The 17,007-nt window shown below is 40.5% G+C and overlaps 1 protein-coding gene across 4 annotated transcripts in view; it reads left to right on the top strand.

Annotated features, from left to right (window-relative positions):
* The window catches only part of Txndc11 (thioredoxin domain containing 11), a 75,129-nt gene that overhangs the window by 37,449 nt on the left and 20,673 nt on the right, over positions 1-17,007 (top strand). For 3 of the 4 annotated variants that reach the window (XM_038329016.1, XM_038329013.1, XM_038329015.1), the window contains 2 exons: positions 13,912-14,024; positions 16,077-16,277. In XM_038329016.1, the coding sequence (XP_038184944.1) occupies positions 13,912-14,024; positions 16,077-16,277 (314 nt within the window). The remainder of the gene's footprint in view (positions 1-13,911; positions 14,025-16,076; positions 16,278-17,007) is intronic. The other variant, XM_038329017.1, reaches the window with a different exon arrangement.

Here is a 17,007-nt window from a genome sequence, read left to right as displayed (position 1 = left end):
GGGAGATACCAGCTACACTGGAAGAGTTGTTACTCTTTAAACAGTCCTCTTATTCTCCTTTTCCCAATTCATCTAAAACCTGGGGGAGAAATTAGAAGTTAAGGAGAATAAAATAAGAGTTGTTTCCAGGCCATTCTGGTTTGCCTATTGGAATGTCACTGTTTCCCAATGTAAAGAAGAAAAAGTTGCCCAGCAGAGAAATTTCCCTAGAGGTAAATTGCACCTTAGTCATATTGATTAAATGCCATGTAGCTTAATCTGGTGATACTTGTTATGAGGTAGACCATGACATACTTATCACTAGGTGTCTGTGTGCTATGTCTCTTGACACAATATTCCTCTTTGATATCCCTGAGAGATTAGCTCACATAGAGGTTTCCTGGAGGTCTAAGAGCTCTGCCTTGATCATTTATGCCCTGTTTGTTTTGGGGGATCCTTGGGTACAGTACTCCTAGCACACCAAGTGCTGTAGGCCTCTGAGACAGTTAAATTATATAAGCTGAGTTTGTAGTTAGGGTGTCACAATTCTTTCGGGGGGGAGATATCTTTGATGGTAATTATTCCGATGTTGGAGGGGTTCTGATGGGGAAGTTCAGGAGGCCCTGTCCTGTGTCCTTCAAAGATAGCTGGCCATTGTTAAGACTCGTTTGCTGCTGCATGAATCATCAGACTAAAATAGGTTTAATTCCTCATAGCTAGCTTTTCAAGTGTACATTAGCCACATTGTACATGCACTGTTGCCAGATACCTCCAAGTGAAAAACCCTTGTTGAAGGATATGATAGCTCCTGAAAGTTTTTTTTAGGGGTGATGTTCAAGACAGGGTTTCTCTGTGTGACTCTGGCTGTATTGGAACTTGTTCTGTAGACCAGGTTGGCTTTGAACTCAGATCTGCCTGCCCCTGCCTCCCAAGTGCTAGGATCAAAGGCCAGTGCCCCTATGCCTGGTCCTCTAGTCTGTTTTCTAATGAAAGTAGCTATGCTTACTGTTTCTTCAGCATTTGAAAGGTTACTATTTTGCCTTATTTATATGGTTCATGGCTCAAGAAGGTATGTGCTCTTCCTAATAATAAACTGAAGTTTTAATATTGAATTTGATAATTAACAAAACAGACTGAGATGAGAACATTCAGAAAGCCCCTAACAAAATCCTTGATGCAAGCATGAGAGTCCAGATTGACGTGAATGGAAACCATTGGGAATTTTACCTTTTTCATTCTCCTTGCACTCTTGGTGAGCTAAATGGTGGGTGGTGACAAACGTGTACAAGAAACAGGAAGAGTGACTGAAGTTGTCCCTAGGGTACGTGGGAATTGGAGTGGGGTAGTCTGTTACTGGCAAAGAGCCCCAATCCTTTAACAGATGTCCAGGAGCTGAGACTGAGGAGTCAAAGCAAGATGGCTGACCACTCAAAGCCCACCAGACTGTTGCTTCCCCTCACATCATGTCATGGAGCATGTCTTATTGTGCACTTAAGAGTGTTCCCGTGAGCTCTAGGGACACAGGACCCACTACTTATCACTTACAACAAGCACCAGACAAGCCAATTGTCTGTCCATGTATTCTATAGTTTGGGCTCTGATCCCCTTTATCTCATTAGCTATTGGCACACACAGCTGTTTCTCTACTGAGATATTCTTCCAGGAGCTTGGCACATTTGTAGTCATCTTTGTTAACATTTGCCACTGTGTGGTTTAGAGATCTGAAACTGACTGATGACCAAGCTAATGGACTTCGTTAAATTTTTTTTTTTTTTCGTTTTTTCAAGATCGATTTCTCTATGAAGCCTTGGAACTAGGTATGTAGACTAGGCTGACATCGAACTCAGACTTGCTTGCCTCTGCCTGGATTAAAAGCATGTGCTGCCACACCTGGCCTTTTGTTTTTTTTTGTTTTTTGTTTTTTTTTTTTTGAGGGGATTCATTTTAAATTCTTCAAAAAAGTTTTGTTTGTTCGTTTGTTTCCTTAAACTCTCATGGAGCCTAGGCTAACCTCAAACTCCCTGCGTAGCTAAAGATGACTTGTTATGCCTGGCTTTCATAGTTCTTAATTAAAATATTGGAACTTATTACTTTTAGAACAAAAGAATTCATTCTGTAAGTGACAAAGAATACTGTTTTAGAACATGCTGGTGCTCACTTTAGCAGGATGCATATTATCATTTATAAAGAGGTGATAGGGGACCCAAGGGGTGGCGGTGGGTCCCCTGGCAGGTGGCCTGAGGCCTCAGTGGGAGACAGATATGCCATGCAGAGAGAGCTGGAGTATAGAGTTTATTTAGTGGGTTATGGAGGGGGAAGGGAAAAGTGGGGGAAGAAGAGAGAGAGAAGGGGGGAGGTCAGAGAGAGAGAGATTGGAAGGGGGAGGTTGGGAGTGGACAGGGCTCTTCTCTTAAAGGGACAGGGCTTCCAGGTGACAGAGCAGGCCAGAAGATTACAACATTCCCATCTTATAATAAAAAGGCAGGGAGTTAGGCACAGCAGGTTGAAGGAATTGAAATGGCAGATTCTCAATTCTGCTTCCTGCTTATTTATAGGTGTTGAAGTTTTTCTTGAGGGCCTGAGAAAGCTGGGTGCTGGTCACATCCTGGGGTAGCTGGTTGCTTTAATCCTGTCCAGGATTTGTGGTGTGGAACTGTTTGGTGTCTCTTGGACCTGGCAAGGTGTTGGCAGAGCAGAGGACAAAGTTAAGTTTAGGAAGGGAAAAAAAAAAATTTCAGGACCAGGGAATTGAGAGGGATATATCTGACCTGTTTAAGGTGGATCCTTTAATTTGACTCCCTGGAACTTGTAAGAATTTTTAAGTTTGTGAAAACATAAGTTTTAGACACATACATTGTATACACAGCAGCATATTTATGTCAGAATGATTGTGACAGATGTTTTTGCACAATGAAAAGTATTTTTTTTAAAGATTTCTTTATTTATTATGTATACAGTATTCTCAGTGCTCTGCCTGCAGGCCAGAAGAGGGCACAAGATTTCATTACAGATGGTTGTGAGCCACCATGTGGTTGCTGGGAATTGAACTCAGGACCTTTGGAATAGCAGGTGGTGCTCTTAACCACTGAGCCATCTCTCCAGCCCAATGAAAAGTATTTTTAAGACTATGAAAGGCAGCATGAGAGAGAAATTTGATAACTTGCATTTGTCTTCACACCTTTATAACTTGCAGGTACACATTTTAATAACTTGAATTTGTATATCTTAAGATTTTGAAATTTGTTTGGTGAGGCTGTCTTTTTAAACTGACAAAACCTCTCAGCTGTCAAACTGTATCAGAGACCTTTGAGAAGGATAAATTTTTACTTGAGTTATTGATTAAAAAACGACAGAGTACTTACTCTGTTGGCTACCTAGAGCCACTCCTCAGGGTCCTCCGTAGTTGTTGAAGGTTGTATTTGCCATTTGTTGTTTAATGCCGGGTTTTGAAAGATCCTGTGGGTTAATAAATCTGTAGGAAGACAAGCCTACGTTGACCTGAGCAGCTAGGCAAGTTGATTTCATTTGATTCTTTGTCCATGTCTAAAGAGCTTCAGTTTAGATGAAAGGCAGTTCTTCCCAGTGGTTAGCGCTTTCACTTGATGAAGCAAATTGCAGATGGACGTTGTTCTGTGCCCACGTGTCTTCTGTCTTCTTTGGAGGAAATAGAGTGCTGCTGCTAGAAGCCAACCTGTCTCTCTGTTATGAAAAGCCTCTTAATAATTAAACATTTAAATGCCATATTCCCCAGATCTCTGAGCATTCGAGGGCTGTTTATCGGGTATAGATAGTGATGACTACAGCACAGGATCTGCCTGGAGAGCTGGCTCCAAGCTTGACTGTACTGGCTCTCAACTTAACAGGTGAGATTTATACTTGTGAAAGACAAAGAAGGAAAAACTTAGCAGTAGAATTGACAATAGTGGAGAACAGCTTAATATATATTAAAGCAGGATTGGATTATATATACAGTATTTTTGTAAGAGAGTTAAGAGTACATACCAATTTAAAATATGAGGCTCACTACTTTTTTAGTCTGGAATGAGATATAATAAACAGATTATTTAAAACATTTTAACATTAATATATATACACTTATACCCAGTTGAATTTGTTTTATACACATATGCACAGAGAGTTAAAGCTAACTTACGTTTATTCATAGTTAACTTGAGTCACATGCATGTATGCGCACCCACACACATATATTAAACAGTAATTGGGTAAAGTGGATGTTTTGGTGGGTCCTACAAAAAGCATGCCTCTGCACAAAACACACATGTAGCAAAGTCAGTAAGAGGAATTTAGGGACAAGTAAACCGCAAGACTAGGCAAGGAATACCTCAGTAAAGACAGTGGGACTTGGTCACCTGACCTACCCTTAGTCAAGATGGTGGTGAGGTCATCTAACCTGCCATTAGTCAAAATGGCGGCGGTCATGTGTTGTACAGAGAGACCATGTTTTTAGAGCTAACAGTGCACTCAAATTGTTCTTAGGCTGTAAACTTCTTATGCTGACCCAAGTATTAATTATTTACATGGGATTGCAAACTTCCTGGAAAATTTCCACCATGTACAGGAGCTACGCCAGAAGTATGATCTTTATAAATGTCTTTATGTGTGAATAGTAAAGTTTTAGAATTGCAGTATGTTGACGTTGCTAGGCTCTGCTCTGTTCAGGCAACCTGTCCTTTCACACCGATGCAGTTAAACTGGCCTTTGAATGGCCCCATTCAGTTTCTGGGTTAGGCTGTCAGTTTTTATTTTTCTGCTGCAGCATATTCTGATGACTTTGCCGACTACTAAATAAATGTCCTTATTGGCTAATTTTCCTGTTCTTCTAACTACAGCTGTTCTCCAGGATTCACCTTTTCCTGTGTACAGCGTTGTTTATGTGCTTGCAGTTCATACTTTATCTTAGGTGCTGTTTCTTTTCCACTGATATTTTCATTATCTGAACTTTACCTTTTAAGTTTTTTAAAAGAGATTTGGGAGTGGCTCAGTGATGGAGTATTTGCTAGCATGTGGAAGCCCAGGGTCCATCCCTAGGATTGGAACACACACGCTTCTTTCCCTTTCTCATCAAGCTCTTCTTTCAGGACCTGGTACCTTCCAGCCGGGATTGACACTTGGAGATGAAGATCTCAGTGCTGGGTGTACAATAATATATTATTTGTGTTTTAATAAATAAAGCTTGCCTGATGATCAGTACAAAACAGCCTCACTAGTCAGCCATACAGGCCAGGCAATGGTAGCACACACTTTTAATCCCAGCAGCCACACTAGCAGTAGAGGCTGGGCAGTGGTGGTGCATGCCTTTAATCCCACACTAGAGAGGAATGTAAGATGGGAGGAGACAGGTTTCACGCTCAGTCTTATTCTGAGGATTGATGGAGGCAAGATTGCCATTTCGATTTGAGGTAGAAGTAAGATCCTGTGGCTGGTTGCTTTGCTTTTCTAATCTTTAGGTTGAGCCCCAATATCTGTCTCTGGGTTTTTATTATTCATGTTATAGTTGGCGCCCAATGTTTGGGCTATGAATTCATGAAAAATCCGTTTATTTGCCTCTGGCTTTTTAGCCACTGGCAGAGGCTAAAGCTGCACGTGGAGCTCTAGCCCCACCAGCTAGGCTTTCTTTTTTTTTTCAAGCCTCTAAATGAGTTTGGGATTTTTCTGTTGTAGCCTCTCTGAAACAGTCTCTAGCTACCACCCAAACTCCAGAAGCACCTGGGGTCCAAACACCAAAGGACTCACCAGCCTTAGACTGACTGGTTCTGCCTTCAGGCAGACCCCTGTCATACATGGCTTTTTCTGAACCCCGGTGCATTTTTCAGACAGCTGACACACACACTCTTTCTCTCTCCCCCACTGTGAGTTGAGGGCTTTCCCTGAACCCCCTTCTCAGGCTGCTGCCAAACTAGGTAGCTGCCTTGAAATCCAGTCAGGCTTTTACTGTTCTACACAGCAGCAAATAGTCCACATACCTTCATCAACATTGTTGGTAGATTTGGTAAGACAATGGGAATTCTTAAAGGGAGGAATTAGTTTAAAAAGAGTTTTGTTTTTTTTTTTAAGCCGGGCGGTGGTGGCGCACGCCTTTAATCCCAGCGCTCGGGAGGCAGAGGCAGGCGGATCTCTGTGAGTTCGAGACCAGCCTGGTCTACAAGAGCTAGTTCCAGGATAGGCTTCAAATCTACAGAGAAACCCTGTCTCGAAAAACCAAAAAAAAAAAAAAAAGAGTTTTTTTCCTCCATATTAAAAATGGGAAACACCGTTACATTGGAGGAATTTGGGTCTCTGTATGAAATATGCTGGACAGTTTGAAAATGGAATGATTAAATGATAACTAATTTAGAAAGGATTTATGTAATGTCAGTTGTAAACTTATCAGCTTTATCATTTTTGTTTTATCACTAAAAATGTTTATTAATCTGAGTGCTAGGATACACACCTTAGAAGAAAAAAATCATGAAACAGAACACAGAGATATTCAAATCCAGACAGAGGAATTTAATGGAGAACCAATTCAGTGTTGCATTGTAAGAATAGAGAGGAGCAGCATAAAGTTTTCAGACAACCAACCTTAATATATCCAATTATAGGAATTGCCAAATAGCAGAGGCTAACTGAACTCCTTGCCAATGTTAGATTTAAAGAGATTCAAGGAAGCAACAGTCTCATGGCATTCATTCACCTGTTGTGAAGCAATTTGAAAACCTAAAATATGTATACCACACCATTGGTGCCTATTCAGGTTTTCAATGGGAAACTGTTTTGAGTTCGGAAAAGCCTGATTGATTAATCACATATCTGCTAGAAGTCATGGCTATCACAAATAAAGACAGACAATGCTCCAGCATATGTCTCTAAGAAAGTGAAACAGTTTTTTGCTTATTATATTAATCATATTGCAGGCACACCACACAATTCTACAAGTCAGGCAGTTATAAAAATATCAAATCGAATTCTAAAGTATATGTTAAACAGAAAAGGATGAAAAATACCCATAGAAATTGATTGCATAATGCTTTATTAACTTTGAATTTTCTAAATGCTAATAAGAAAGGAACTGCAGCTGTGGAGAAACTTTGGATAGTAGAAAAAAAACTACAGAATTAAACCAGCTGATATACCTTAAAGATGTACTGACCTCAGAATGGAAACCAGGACATGTGTTATGTTGGGGAAGGAGTTTTGCTTTTGTTTCCACAGGAGAAGAAAAGCTATGGATACCATAAAAATTGATAAAGATTCTATTTGAACAAGAGACACCTCTTATTTAGAAGAGATAATAGTTCGTTAAGCACCATGGCTGTTTAATATAAAGTAACCTATAAAATTAACACATGCTTTTCATTTGATCAGAGATAACTTGCCAAAAGAGAATCTCCCAAAGTTATGGTTGGGGAAGGGTTTTGTTTCTGTCTTTTCAGGAGAATGAAGACATCCAGCTAAGGAATCTGAAAACCATTAGAAAATTGAGACATCTGAAGAAAAAGTACAAATCATCCAGAAACAATGTCTCAAGAAAAGGAGTAAATTGACTATTGGTATATCACAATTCCAACAGGATAAAATTTCATAAATCTTCCCAAATGTTTGTTTCTGTTGTTCTCTACAGACATATAATGCAAATAATCTTTTTGTAGTCCTGGTTAAATTAAAAATTAAAGTGGGTTTGGAGTTGGAGTGTGGCTCTCTCCTTCTCTAAACCCAAGCATGCTTATTTAAGTGAAATCTAAAATCTCTGTCTCATGTCAGAAGACCCTCCTAATATGTGACAGAAGAGAAAGAAAAATTTAAGGATTATTTTATTGCTACTAATCTCATAATCCTTTGGCTTTATATTGACTCTTTAACAACTTTTTTTCTTTTTTTTATTCTTTCTTTTTTTTTTTTTTAGTTTTTTAAGACAGGGTTTCTATGTGGTATAACTGTAGCTGTCCTGGAACTAGCTCTTGTAGACCAGGCTGGCCTTGAACTCTCAAGAGATTCTGCCTCTTCCTCCCAAGTGCTGGGATTAAAGGTGTGCACCACCACTGCCTGGCTTTTAACAGCTTTTCCTCCGCCTCTCCCCCCCCCCTTAGACAGGGTTTCTCTGTGGCTTTGGAGCCTGTCCTGAAACTAGCTTTTGTAGACCAGGCTGGCCTGAAAATCACGAGCGCTGGGATTAAAGGTGTGCACCATCACCGCCCGGCCTTAACAGCTTTTCTTAAGGTATAAAATTCCTAAGATTTATATATATATATATATATATATATATATATATATATATATATATATTTAATTTTTTTCATATTAATGGTCATACAGAAACTAATTCTAGAAAAAAGTTTCATCTATCTTCCTGTACATGATTTCGGGTTCAAGTATCCAAAAGGAGCCTGGGGCCCAACGACTTCAATCCTCCAGGACTGTAATAACACCACTAAGCTGAAAAACATCACCTAGAGATTGGCTTTGGACTACAAACTGCTCAGAACAATTTTGAGGTGGCTAGCTGAGATGATCCAGCCTAACAGACTATTCTAACCAGGACTTGAGACGAGCCCTGCACTTTCCCATTACACAGACTGGACAACAAGCAATACATACCTCTCTCAGGACTTGACAGTTAACCCCAATTTTTCTTTTCAGGATCACCTAAAGATGCCATTGCCCCCAGATAGACAGCAGGAAGTAAATTTAAGAATATAATATAACACACACATTCCCAAGAGGTGGGGTGGGTGTTTTTTGGTCATTCAATGGGTAATGGATATTGTCATTATTTGGGGAGTTGGTTACAAGTTGTTATTGGTTACGATCAGGAGGAAAGTTGAACAAAGGAGATTAGATTCAGGGTTCTTGTTTTGAAAAAAGGGGGGTATAAATATAGGATAAAAGGGTAGATTATTGAATCTACTCTGAGAAGAAAAAAGGAGGCTATAGATAAAAAGGCTAAGATAAAAGGAAGATTATTAAATCTACTTTTAAAAAGCATCTACTAGTTTTAAATATTTTACATTGGATTGTTCTTTCATATATTGTATTCAAATTTTGTATATTTATACAAATTTGAGATTTTGTTAAAACACAGTATATATGTTTCTAATCTTGTTCAGTACACCTGTTTTAACAATGTAATGCAGATTTCTAGTTCTTGAAAATCATTATTACCAAGTGTTTGAATAATAAGGAAGTGCAGGTTAGTAATTAGTCATCTAATATAATTGAACTTGTCACATTAGATATGTTTTCAAGGTCAGACAGAGATATATTTTAAACAGAGAGGTGATCTTCAAACACTACAGAATATGGCATTTAAGATATTTTAATAGCACAGTATCTTTTTTTCTCTTTTTATGACTATGAGACATGTCTGCTCCTGGCAGCACTAATCTACTTGAGAGAAGACAATGGGCATGGAAAAAACTCCACATTGAAGTTGAAGACTAGCTACTTATAGTTTTCCTTGCTTACCAGATTCAGAAAGCAAGTTATGACAGAAAGTAAATTAGGTACAAAGCTTTGACTCATAGGATACATAATGGAGTATTTTCTCCGACTTCGTCAAATGAAAATGGACTAGACATTGTTGGTGTATTTATTGCCTGTATATAATTATTGTACTAATTGTATATAGTTTTTCTTATTTCTTTTTTATTTTAGACAAAAAGGGAAATATATTTGTGTTTTAATAAATAAAGCTTGCCTGAAGGTCAGTGCAAAGCAACCACATTAGTCAGCCATACAGGCCAGGCAGTGGTTGTACACCCCTTCAGTCCCAGCAGCCATACTAGTTAGTCATTGAGGCTGGGCAGTGGTGGTGCATGCCTTTAATCCCAGCACTAGAGAGGAATATAAAATGGGAGGAGATAGGTCTCACGCTTAGTGTCATTCTGAGAATTTGTGGAGGCAGGATCTCCATTTCGGTTTGAGGTAGACGTAATAACCAGTGGCTGGCTGCTTTGATTTCTGATCATCTTGTTGAACCTCATTATCTGTCTCTGGGTTTTTATTACTCGTGCTACCTGGTTGTACTCTTCAGCAGTATCAGCGAGAGACTTCACTTCAAGGTCTAGCAGATAGAACCAGGAAGCGCTTGTGTTTATACTCTTGTGATATACATGCATTCATATTTTTATATTACATACTTAACATGCAAATTAAAAGCCAACCTATACAATGTTCTCTGATTCCAGTGTAACACATTTTAGCTTCCCCTCCTTCTTACCCTTCTAGTAAATATCCTGGTGCCCAAGGTTACAGAATTGCTGTTTATAGCCTTGTGGGAAACTCTTTCTTTTCTTTCTTTCTTTCTTTTCTTTCTTTCTTTCTTTCTTTCTTTCTTTCTTTCTTTCTTTCTTTCCTTCTTTCCTTCTTTCCTTCTTTCCTTCTTTCCTTCTTTCCTGATTTTATTGAGTTATACATTTTTCTGGGATTGTGATTTGTAGGCTGGCTTTCTTTGCTTTATGCTTAAAAAACCACTTATGAGTGAGTACATGTGATAATTGTCTTTCTGGGTCTGGGTTACCTCACTCAATATGATGTTTTCTAGCTCCAACCATTTGCCTGCAAGTTTCAAGATGTCACTGTTTTTCTCTCCTGTGTAGTATTCCACTGTGTGAACTTAACCACATTTTCCCTATCCATTCTTCAGTCAAGGGGTATTTAGGTTGTTTCCAGGTTCTGGCTATGACAAACAATGCTGCTATAAACATAGGAACACAGTCTTTGTGGTACGATTGAGCATCCTTTGGATATATACCCAAAAGTGATATTACTGGGTCTTGAGGAAGGTTGTTTCCTAATTTTCTGAGAAATGACCATACAGATATCCAAAGGAGCTGTACCAGTTTGACTCCCACCAGCAATGGAGGAATGTTCCCTTTACTCCACAACCTCTCCAGCATAAGTTGTCATCAGTGTTTTTGATCTTGGCCATTCTTGGAATCTCAGAGTTGTTTTTTGATTTGCATTTCTCTGATGACTAAGGATGTTGAGTATTTCCTTAAGTGTCTTTCAGCCATTTTAGATTCCTGTGTTGAGAGTTTTTTGTTTAGGTCTGTACTCCATTTTTTTTGATTGGATTATTTGTTCTTTTGATGACCAATTCCTTGAGTTCTTTGTATATTTTGGAGATCAGCCAATGTGGGGATGGTGAAGATATTTTCCCATTCTGTAGGCTGTCACTTTGTCTTGTTGACCGTGTCCTTTGCTTTACCAGAAGCTTTTCAGTTTCAGGAGGTCCCGTTTGTTAATTGTTTCTCTCACTGTCTGTGCTACTGGGATTATATTTAGGAAGTGGTCTCCTGTGCCAATGCGTTCAAGTGTACTTCCCACTTTGTCTTCTATGAGGTTTAGTGTAACTGGCTTTATGTTGAGGTCTTTGATCCAACTGGACTTGAGTTTTGTGCATAGTGATAAATATGGGTCTATTTTTATCCTTCTACATATTGATAACAAGTTATGCCAGCACCATTTGCTAAATATGCTTTCCTTTTTCCATTTGATATTTTTTGCTTCCTTGTCAATAATCAGATGTTGGTAGGTGTGTGGATTAATATTTGGGTCTTCTATTTGGTTCCATTGGTCCTCCTGTCTGTTCTTAGTACTGTTCAATACCAGGCTGTTTTCAGTACTCTAGCTCTGTAGTAGAGTTTGAAGTCAGGGATTGTGATGTCTCCAGAAGTTCCTTTATTGTACAGGATTGGGAAACATTTCTTAATGAGATTTATGGATGTGGTCCAGTTCTCTTTGCTCTACATTGTGCAGTTCTGTAGTTACTGAGGTTGGCTCTTCCTCCTCCACCCCTCGCTGTGGTGTTAATCATTTGCAGTTGTATTTGCTAGTGGTAGTATTCTACAGTAGTTTCCCTCCATTTCCTTTGGCTACGTTTGGATTATGTGAACATGACTGTGGCTCTGAGTCAAGGGCAGACGGCCTTGCTCGGGTATGCAGGCCTCCTCACTACTCTTGCTTTTTGGTTTAGTCTTCCTGCTTTTCTCTTGTGTCATGTTAAACTTGTCAGGTTTTTGTGTAAATTGATTACCGTGGTAAGGAGGCATTCCTGCTGTTCTGCTTAGCTGTCCTCACTTGGCAATGCTGAAGTGTAGGGTTTGAGATTGAAGAACACTTTTTGTTGTTTGTGAGACAGGATCTCAGTATGTGACAGTTCAACCTGTCCTGGAACTCTGCCTGCCTCTGCTTCCAAGTGCTGGTACTAAAGGTGTGCACCACCACACCTGGCTGAGGGTGACACTTTGTGTGTTGAATGCCTTCATATTTTTATACTTCAGTTATTTGGATATAAGTTGGTAAAATTTGAAGTTTAAGATTTTATTTAGTATCTGTAATAAGGCAAGAAAGTAGGACACACTCTTCCCTGTGCCACCTTACTCATACCCTTTATTTTAGAATTGTTTGAACACTACAGTATTGCATGTTCCTTGAAGAATAATGAAGATTAAGTGGATAAGGGCACTTGCCACCAAGACTGACAACCTAAATTCTATCCCTAGAACCTATACCATACTCATGATATGGCAGGTCCACACACCGTAAATTTAAATTTAGTTATCTGTTTAGTTTTAGTAATAGAAGCCTCACATGTGAGGATATAACTTTTTTGTTCCAACAACAAACCAGTTTTACTCTCCTTTCAGAGGCAGGTCTCCATATTTTGCCCAGCTTGATCTTAAGCTTCTCCTAGACTCAGGCATTCTTCTTATCCCAGGCTTCAGAGTGTCTGGGACTACTGTGTGCAGCTGTACCCCCTTTCAAGGTTCTTTATACTCTTCTACTCTCCTATGTGCCCATAAGAAAAGAAAGAATACCTACTGTTTTTCAAGTATGAGGTGGTTTTCTGTTTCTTTAAACAAAAGTTCTGCTGTCTTGGAGATGTTTCTCTGCTTTATGGTAGTTCTGCCTCATTCTCCCTTACAGTGTCTGCTAGCTTGTGTCCCTGGATATGACTCCTCATACACATGTGAGATTGCTAGTGGTATTCCTTCATTGTTCCTAGCAGTCCACAAACTTCTTTGTCAAGTTCCAAATTTTACCTTCTCTGCTAGTGTTGTATTATAGCTACCATTACTCTTAAGCCTTAAATTTCAGGCAGTTTGGCAAAAGGGGTATTGTTTTTTTTTACTCAGAGTGAGGTTGAGTATTCTTTATTGTAATGATTAGCCAGGTCCATTCCCTTTCTGTGGTGTGCCCATTTTAATCATTTTTAAATGTCAGTTTGTGTGACTTCTTTGTATATGCCAGATCCATTCATTTTACTTATATTTATTGGCATGCAATGCCTCTCAGTTGGAATAGTGCTTGCCTAACATGCATAAAACCATGGGTTTGATCCCTAGCATCCCATAAACTGTTTGTGATGACACAGTCCTGTAATCCCAGTACTGGGAAAGTGGAGGCAGGAAGATCAGAAGTTCATAATCATCTTCATCCAACTAGGGTACCAGCAATAAATAATAACTTGGATTTCTAAGAGGAATTTGGATGAAGGAAAGTCTAAATTAATAAATAAGAACATAGGTACTTAAAGGTACCGTCAACATAGAATAGAGTGCCAGCATCTCCCCGAGCTTCTGTCTACTGGGTCCTTACTATTGGGTGGGTTGTCAGGGAAGATGAGTGATGAGAAGGAGCTGGTCATGTCCAGAGACACCAGCTTATGCCTTGGCCCAGAGATAGGTTTGTTTGAGCAAAGGGAACAGGGTGGCAAAGCAGACAGTTCAGCTCACTGCAGGTGGTTGTAGTCTCCTCAGCCTAAGTGATTAGAATGAAGAGTCCAGTGTCAGCAGCTGCTCTTCCCAGGGCCAGGCCAGGTTAGCAATAGCCTTGCCGTAGGGGATAAGCACATTAGGACTGCTTCAATGGGTTTGTGGTTGTTTTAAGGCCTAGGCCTCCTCTTTAATAAAGGAAAATTTTCTGTTTCAGATTACCTAGGAACAGTACGATTTGGGGTTATCACAAATAAACATCTTGCGAAACTGGTATCCTTAGTGCACTCTGGAAGTGTGTATTTACATAGACATTTCAACACATCACTTGTAAGTATTTTCAAATCACATTTGTATTAGTGCAGTGGTTTTTAACCTTATGTAGGTCACAGACTCAATTGAGAACTGGATGAAATGTATGGACCTTTCCCTAGAAAAGAGCACGTGATTTTATGTGCAAATTGAGAATTCCTATAAGCCTACCTTAGAGCTCAGACCCTAGTAAGTATCTTTGCATTAGAGGGCTCTTGAATGCAGTCTAGAACTTGTTTGCTTAGTCTTACATTGTGATAACAGTTTTGTTAGTTGCCCTTATTGAGTGAAACTGTGGTTATTCACTTGGTGATTTCTTACTCTAGGCCTAGGTTCTCTGAGATTAGCTTCCACTAGGCAGTGTTGTTCATTTATTCTTGTGAAGAGCAGGAATGTGAAGGGCTTTTCTCCTACAATAACAGTGGAGTGTTGAAGTTCTTGTCAAGACAAAGGTAGACGTTGATAGCATTTCACCTCAGAGATCCTAGGCTTTCATTGTCTCCTTTGTTCCCTGATTTCATTTGCTTTTTTGCTGGGACCGCTGCCACTTGCCTACTTCTGAGCATTAAACTTCACATCTGTGCCCTTGCTACTTCCACAGATATTGCTGACAGGCTATTTTTCTGAAGTATTTTATTTTTAGTTAGATTTATTAATTTTATCACACATGCACACGCGCACACAGACACACACATACAGAGGACCAAGGACAATTTGCAGGACTTGATTCTCTCCTTCCACCATATATGTTTTAAGAGTGGAACACAGGTCGTTAGGCTTGGCAGCAAGTGCCCTTATCCAGTGAGCCCGCTGGACCTCTGAGGTGTATTCATGTTGACAGGATTGCTAACTCTCAGCAGAACCACTGATTTTCAGATACAGTGACAATCTCTGCCCTTAGCTCAGGTCAAAGGTCTTTCCAAATGCTATTGAGTACTCACTTCAGAGTGCCCCTGGTTTGCCAGTCATTTTAACATCTGTCTATCTCTCCTATCACAGATACCGTGCTTTCCCTCTTGCTGTTTCTATTCCTAAGTGTATTTTGTGTTTCAGGTGGGAATGTTCCTGGTGTGTTTTAAGCCCTCACTGTTGCACTCTGAGCATCACAGTTGTGATCACTTCTCCCACTGCCTGCCCACTTTCTTTGTGCCTGACTAGCTTTTCACTTCATCCGCTTTGCTAGCTCTCATTTTCTTATACCACTGTTTTAGCCTACATGTATTTACAGCACAGGGCAGCGCAGAAGAGTAAGTGGAGGAAAGGAGACCTGTGAAGTAATTATGAAACTGTCCAGGCTTGCTGCCTCAGTTGGGTGTTTTCAGTTGTTCATCAGCTAATACCTTTTATCAAATGAAGCGTCATTGGAATAGCAGAAGCAGTGGGCACACTCATTGTAAGGTCATTTAAATCTTATTTCTAGTGGTACCAAATGCTTCATCTTGTGAAACCTTCCATTCTGGAAATATCTGAAGCTCTGATTTATGTCATTGGACTTTGAAAGATACTTTCATGTTACAGAAAAAGAAAGCAAAAATACCAAGTGTCTCTTTTCTTCCTGCTACAAACAAAGTACGATCTGGGGCCTTGTGTAAGCTTAGGTCACTCACTGATTTGCTCAAGTGTTTGCTGAGTCCCTGTTCTGTCCAGGAGTTTGTCCAGTTACTGGGGTGACCATGAACAAAGTCTTTTGTAGCCTCTGCCTAGTGGAAACTCGACTCTGGCCCCTGGGCGGTAGGCCGAGATTCTTTTATAAATACCTTGTGGTGCTCTCCTTAGATGACAGGGTATTAGAGGTCATTACAGCCACCTGAGGGCAGGGAGAGTATCTGTGGATAGTGAGTCTATCAGCAAAAGGTGAACCCAGTGATGTGAAAGTGGCCTGCTGCCATGGTGGCGTTCTCCCACATGTTGAGGATACATGTGGAGGGGGTGAAGCTGGCTTTGCAGCCAGCAATGGTGCCTTTTCTCCCTCAGTGCGGCTTGGCCAGGCCTCTGGAGGACAGTGCTGGCACTCTGGCTCTGCCTTGTCTACTCACCTTTGTTTTATTCTCTCACATTTATCCTTGGCAGGTCTTCCCAAGGGAGGTCATGAACTTCACTGCGGAGAACATCTATAAATGGGCCTCAGAAAACCAGGAGACCCTCTTCCGATGGCTGCAGCCCCATGGAGGCAAGAGTCTGCTGTTGAACAATGAGCTGAAGAAGGGACCAGCACTCTTCCTGTTCATACCTTTCAATCCCTTAGCTGAGAGCCATCCTCTCCTGGATGAGGTAGGACTTCTGGTGGTCATCTCATGGCTCTTCTTCCACATTTGGGGCACTAACCTATTATCAGAGTGGCCATCAGGAATAGGAGCTATGGCTCAGTGGTCTCTGTTTATGACAGGAATTCCCCCAGATTCTCTGACCATCTTTATTTGTTGCTCTGGTCATGGGTGACTGGAGAAGGGAAATGAAATTGCCTCCCTGACACAGACCAGACGCCCTCTTCCTCAGGTGACTGCACTGATGTTCCTGTTTAGATGGTATTGGGAACACAAACAAGCTGACAAGGCCTAGGAAATGCCACTGTTATGGAACCTGGCCAAGCCTCCAGCCTTGGCCGTCTTGGGGGCAGCAACACAGTGGCCAGGTGCAGCTGCAGTGATGGCTGTGTGCCTTTTTCTCTAGACTTTTCTTGTTGTACAGATAAATGGGTTTTCAGAGACAGGTACTGCCTGGAGTCTTTCTTCCTTCCTCCTCTGCTTTCTGAAACGTCCGTTCTCTCTAGGCGTGAGTTTATTTTATACATGGATTATTTGGAGGCACTTAGAGGGAGCAATAACAATCAGCAGAGAGCCGGGCAATGGTGGCGCACGCCTTTAATCCCAGCACTCGGGAGGCAGAGGCAGGCGGAACTCTGTGAGTTCGAGACCAGCCTGGTCTACAGAGCTAGTTCCAGGACAGGCTCCAAAGCCACAGAGAAACCCTGTCTCGAAAAACAAACAAACAAACAAACAAA

Source organism: Arvicola amphibius, chromosome 4 (assembly GCF_903992535.2).
Source record: "Arvicola amphibius chromosome 4, mArvAmp1.2, whole genome shotgun sequence".
In the NCBI taxonomy this organism is placed as follows: domain Eukaryota; kingdom Metazoa; phylum Chordata; class Mammalia; order Rodentia; family Cricetidae; genus Arvicola; species Arvicola amphibius.
This window is presented reverse-complemented; position numbering and strand designations above follow the sequence as displayed.